General features: G+C 50.5%; 1 protein-coding gene across 7 annotated transcripts in view; it reads right to left on the bottom strand.

Annotated features, from left to right (window-relative positions):
• Positions 1 to 1368: 1368 nt before the first annotated feature.
• VEPH1 (ventricular zone expressed PH domain containing 1) overlaps positions 1369 to 6000 on the bottom strand; it is an 89125-nt gene continuing 84493 nt past the window's right edge. For 4 of the 7 annotated variants that reach the window (XM_083849503.1, XM_083849504.1, XM_083849500.1 and 1 more), the window contains 2 exons: positions 5687 to 5823; positions 1369 to 2237 (listed from right to left, as the gene is read on the bottom strand). In XM_083849503.1, coding sequence (XP_083705629.1) covers positions 1767 to 2237; positions 5687 to 5823 — 608 coding nt within the window. In that variant the 3' untranslated portion in view covers positions 1369 to 1766. The remainder of the gene's footprint in view (positions 2238 to 5686; positions 5824 to 6000) is intronic. The other 3 variants (XM_083849507.1, XM_083849506.1, XM_083849508.1) reach the window with 2 other exon arrangements.

Raw genomic sequence — 6000 nt, 5'->3', positions numbered from 1 at the left:
CCAACACCGCCAGCGGCGATGCAGATTGATTGCTTAGATCCACGAACCTGTGGCCGGCTTTGAAGCCCTCCCTGATTTCCCATCACCTAGGAATGCTTCACCAGCTGCTCTGTTCCCAGTCGCACGCGGTGTGATGTGATTTATCGGGACTTCTTTGCCAAGGACAATGGAAGTGTTGGAAATAACACACCCTCTCCTCACGCCAGGCTCGCCGACCCCCCGGGACACGGGTGCCAAGGCAGCTGCTCAGCGTGCCTGGGCGCGGGGCTGGAGCAGGGCCAGGACACGCTGCAGCTGGAGCTGCAGTCAGCAGGGCTGGAGGTGGCTCCAGCCTCGGCTCTGGGAGGAACCAGCTCGCAGAAGGACTGGGAACCCTCCGGAAAAACAAAATCAACTTACACGAACTCCCAGCAGTTGATAAAGGAGTGTGAGAGCATCGGGAAGGGTTTGCTGGTTTTGTTTCAGACTCAGAGGATTTGGGGAACACGTGGAGAGCTGGACAAGACAGGAGCTGGGTGCTGGCGGGGCCCCCCGGGCTGGATGGTCGGTTCTCAACAGCCGCATCAGGAGTGAGGGCGGGCAGCGTGGTGGCACCAGGCAGATCCGTCGTCCCTGCCACCAGAAAGCCCCTTTTGGAGCCGGGTCTCCTCGGATCACATTGCCCCAACCAGCTTCGAGCTGGTTTGCTTTTATTTCCCACCCTCCGCTCCCAGCACCGTGCCCACGTCTGTCCCAATAACCAAATCAGAGCTCCTGATGGGGATCGCGGCTGAGCAGCAACAGCTCACATGAGACCGGGAGAGCTGCGCATGTTCAGGGCGGTGCAGAGGTCGGGCTGTGAGTTCAGAGGCAGGCGTTACGTCTGTCCCACCCCGCCGCAGAAACAGCGGCCGCCCGGCAGTGCTCTGCAAGGAGCTCTCTGAGATGCCGTGGGCTCTCCTGACGAACAGAAGATCCGGATGTCAGTAAAATCACTACAGGCAGTTTTTTTTTTGAAACATCTTTTTCCAAAAGATACATTTTTCTAGGCTTTAGGCAGATTGGGAAATTTAAGATTTTATATCTACTCAGCCTTGATCTCCAAGTTAATTTCTTCATCTCCAGACTTCTAATTTTTTTCCCTCCTTTCCCTCCTTTCCTCTTTTGCTTTCCATCTTTTCTGCAGTACTTTCTCCACTTTGGAATTACTTTTGGAATTACAACAACAACAAAATACCTGGACATTTTTCAGTTTTGGAGACATTTTGAAAATTTGCAGAACAGTGAAGACAAGTAATTAAAAAAAAAAAAAAAGGAAATAGATATTTTTTAAATTACATTCAGTTACAAATAGGGGAAAAAGCAGGAGAAAGAGGAAAAAGCAAAACGTGTAATATAGAATTTTATTTTTTAGCACTATTAAATCTTTAAAATTGCCCCGTCTCAGATCTGAAAGAAGAAGCAACTATGATTTTTTTTTTTTCATGGGCACATAAACAGTAAAAAGGTAAGGTACACTGAGATTAAATAAGAGGGAAAATTATCTTTTCACAGACGGACAGCGAGTGAGGAACGCAGGAAGCCCATACATGCTCGAATGCTCTCGGCAGTGTCCAAAGCCACGGAGACCTCATCTCTCAGGAGCTGAGGGGCCAGGGCCGGGCTGTTTCTGACCACGTCTCCTGGCCTTGAGGCAATTAGGCTGAAGAAAAACCTGCATTTCACTTGCGGATGTGCAAGCTACGCCTACACCAGCACACGGCGCAGCGCTGGGTCCCCCGGTAGTGTTAAAGCTGCCGCGCTGCCCCACGGCCTCCCTGGCCCCTGCCAACAGCCTCCCCCCAGCTTCCCACGTCCCAGCAGCTGGCCGGGGCCGGGGACATTCCCCTCGAGCAGTCTGCAGGCAGCTGCCCCGTTTTGGAGGTGCCAGCAGCCCTACAGGTAGGTGGTGGCCTCTCTGCTCTCCCTTTCTTTCGCCTGCGCGACGGCGACGTTGATGCACTGAAGCCACTCCTCCGCGTTCTTCTCGTCCTTGGCCTTGAAGACGTAGGTCTTGCTGTCGGTGAAGATTTCGAAGGCCCGGGGCAGGCTGCGGTCCCGGCGCTTCTTCGCCACCACTTTAACGCTCTGCACCTTGCTGAGCTCGATGGGGCAGTCGTCGGGGTCGTCTTTCTGAAACACAGGGCGGGGAAGACAAACAAAACCACGTTCATGCAGTACAGCTTCCACCATCCTGAGCGTTGATCCAGCAGTATTTCCTTGAGAAAGGGGAGACAGATCTGTCTGTTAAGGAGTGATAAGCTGTCCCCCTTCTCAGACTCTCCCCAGGAAAGGGAAGCAGCAACTCCTTGTACTGGTTGTAACAACAGAACAAATACTTTGTGTCTGGCCCAGGAATATGAGGGAAGTCAGGGCATTTTTCAGTGGGGAGCGGGGAACATGGCACAGCTCAGTTGTAATGTGATTTGAAACTGTACAAAGTAGTACATCTGTGAAATCTTGGCGTCGTGGTAAGAGTGGGGATGTGATGCAGGGAGCGTAAGAGATGGTTACGCAAAGTCACAGACGTTTCCTGCAGGAGATTTGTGAGCTCATCAAACAGATACGAATTGTGGTTTCCAGATGAGAAGTTTAAACACAAGGCTCTGATTTGTCAAGACCGTTTAGGTTTCTCCTGTTGAGCTTCCTATGCTTTTTACCGAGAGGAGTAAGGCAGGTTTTCCAAAACCTTTCTGCTCCTACCATGCAGGCAAGCAGCATCAATTCCCCATGTACCAAGAGAACTTCGCACCCCGTGAGCAGCCCTTCAGACATAGATGCCTGCCTAGCAAAACCGATCTGCTCCCTTCATGTTATGTCATGGACACACAGCACTTGACCTCAAGTTGCTAAAGAAAGTTGAGAATGTACCCTAGGCACATTTCTGTGGAAGGAGTTTACCACTGTTTTCCAGGAGTCTGAACTCATTTCAGACCTCTTCTATTTTGGTTTTCTAATTCTGCCCCTTCACCCACTGGCCATACAATTGCTTACGCAGAGCAAATGTTGTCCTTCTGGTTACTTCTGCGAAGGGAAGGTTTGTAGTGGGACTCCGGGAAGAGGCAGGCACAGCCAGCTGGCTATCTCACAATACTTGCTCTGTGCTTGGTTTGTGTTTTCAAGCGAGCAGCGTGAAAAGTCCAAACACCCACGCGGCGCCTGTCCCTGCTCAGCGACGCCAGAGATGAAGGGGCAGAGCTGTCACGCTCAGCCAGGCGAGCCCTGTGCTGCTTCGGGCACCGCAACGAGCACCAGATGTGGCTGGGCAGAAACCTTTCCTTTTTGATACAGAACCATTCACCGGCAACACCTCAAGCCGCCTGGGCGCATCAGCGCTCGCGACTGCAGCGCTTTCAGTGCCTCCGCTGCCTCCCCGCTGCTGATGGCACCTTCCCTTCTGCTGCTCTCTGGCCCAGCACCAGCACTTCGTTGCCTACTCCCTGTCTGACGTTGACCAGACTTCCCCGGCACTGAGAGGCAAACTGCTTCACCCCACAAGGGTGCAAAGATGCAGGATCAGGGCGTGAGAAACCGCCGAGCCCAGCCTGGGACGCGCTCCCTCGCAGCTGCGGAGGAGCGCAAGGAGCCTGGCTGTCTCCTTCGCCTGCTGTCAGGGCACGCTCAACAGAGTGGGATTTGAAAATCTTATTTTGCACTTTTATTGTCTGAACCACTTCTGTGCAGTGTCCTAGCTCCAGCCCCACTGCAAGGCAAACCCTTTCTCTTGGTGTCTGCAGCAGTCAGCTCTGGGCATGCACACAAGGCAAGGTGGAGGGCTCAAGGGGTTCGCAGGCTGTAGCCCAAGCAATGGTTAACAACAGGACTCAAGTCTGTAATTTAAAAAAATAATAATAATGCAGAAGTAACAGGATATAACGCAGCAATTTGAAAGACTGATTGCCCAGGCACAACAACCCGCTACTGTCCCCGGGGGCTGGATGCCAGCCTGCTACTCGGAGGAACCAGATATTTTTGTTCAACTTTAGAAAAAGCAAAGAAAATTGGAGTTTGCCAGCTAAAAAAAAGGTCAGTTAACCTATATAGACTCTGCTATTAAGCAAAATCTGCTGTTTGACAAGCTAACCTGCCAGCTTCATCTGCCACCAAAACACTGAAGGCTCCTCACGTTAACAAGGAGAGCGCCGAGAATGCAAATGCAAGGAGGCGACTGCTACATGCTAATCGCATCCCAGGAGTAATCAAGGTGTTCTGACGTGGCTTTTGCTTGGCTTGTTTGCAGAGCTAATTAAATCCGCTCCATTAAATCCATTTCTTTAAGCCAATCAACTTGCTAGAAAAGTGACAATTATTCTGACACCTGAAGAAGAAAACATCAGCCAGTACAGAACTGAAGCTGGAACACTTGTATGGATTGAACCGTCTTCAAGATCTCAACCAAACATCAGAAAAAGTCGCCAGAAAGTAAAGAAAAGGCCGTTTTATGAAGTACTTGCTCTCAAGAGGGTCGTACTGCCCCATGAAAGGCACTTGTTTCTCCTAGGCTGGATGCCCTGATGTGTTTCTTGGAAGAAGGGACTCAGGAAGCCATTTCAGAAGCTTAAAGAGCTTTGCTAGGTTTCTGTAACAAAATATACTGTTTACCAGAAATATTAAGGCTTGGTTTTAACTGGAAGATGCTGCTATTTTTGGTTTATCTAAGAGAACACTATTGCAACAAAAATAAAAGGACTATTTTGCCCAATGTTTGATAATTTTCATTGTGAACAGCTGAAGAAAGTTAGTTTCTAATAACTGACAAGTAATAACTATTGAGGACTGGATTCAATTACCTTCTCTTCTACGCCCAGAACAAACTTGTCGTTGAGTCATATTGGTGGAAATTTCAAACAATTTTGCAGAAATTTCAGCAGAGTTACCCTGAATTTAGATGAGGGTAGAAGTGAAAGAACAAACTTGGTTCCTCTCGGAGAAGAGCACTTCAGCATCACCTTGCTTTAAGCAAACCTGCACCTCCTGTACAAATAACACCAGTTATAACGCCATCATCTCAAGAACAGTTACTGACGTACAAAAGCAGGCAGGGCTTTTAAAAAAAAAGCGAACTGTTGTTTCATTTTGGAGACTGCCCCGAGATGCTTGGACGGGCCTGACTTCCCAGCCATGCTGAACACAACCATCTCACCCCGAGCACTGCAGATCCCGTGCCACTGGGGACCCAGGAATCACCGCTCCCTTTCGGCACATTGGCTGTGGCTGCACCACATGCCATACACTCAGCAAGTGGGAAAACAGATGCACCTAAGCAGAATTTATTGAAACTTTATCTAATGAAATATGAACCGCTAGCCAAGACTGACAACTAGTGCTTCGCCCACTGGAGTCCTGTCAGGATGGGATGCACTCATGGAGCAGGAGCTTTGGAAAACCTGGGAGGTGGTGCCGGGTGCCTGGAGGCACCGAGACGTGAGGGCTGCATCCCCATTACCCTGAAGAGCAGCACTGCCAGCCTAACGCCGAGTCCTCTCCAGAGTCTCACGCTCCTGATCCAGAGAGAAAAGCATAAACAGACACTGTGAGCAAATGCTTGGCTGAAGTCAGCCGTGTGGTGTACAGAGCCCATGGAAAAAGCTGAGTGGTGAAAACCTCTGGGAAATGGTGATGCGGAGGAGGGAAACAAAGGGATCAAACTGACGTTTTTCTGACTTACGGATTTTCCTTTCCGGAAGAGCAGCTGGTTGCCAGCCAGGGTGAAGTAGCGAGTTTTCCACCTTTTGATAAACTTCCAGCGGACTTGCTTCTCTTTGAGCTTGCCTTCCATCAGAGGCTGGCCGTCCTGATTTACCACTGCGGAGGTGAACACACAGCGAGGGGTTAGTTCTTTCCTCCCTCAGCCTCAGCGGAAAGCCAGGCTTTGCCGCGATGCAGAGGTTTCTGCAGCGTGGCTGTGTCAGCGCCAGCCTGCATTCCTCCCGACCTCAAGCGCTCAGCCCTTGGTCAGATTTTGCTTGGGAGGCCTGACAG

The sequence above is a fragment of the Anser anser genome (genome assembly GCF_964211835.1).
Source record: "Anser anser genome assembly, chromosome: 9".
In the NCBI taxonomy this organism is placed as follows: domain Eukaryota; kingdom Metazoa; phylum Chordata; class Aves; order Anseriformes; family Anatidae; genus Anser; species Anser anser.
Note: the sequence above shows the minus strand (reverse complement) of the source record. Positions and strands in the feature narration are given on the sequence as shown.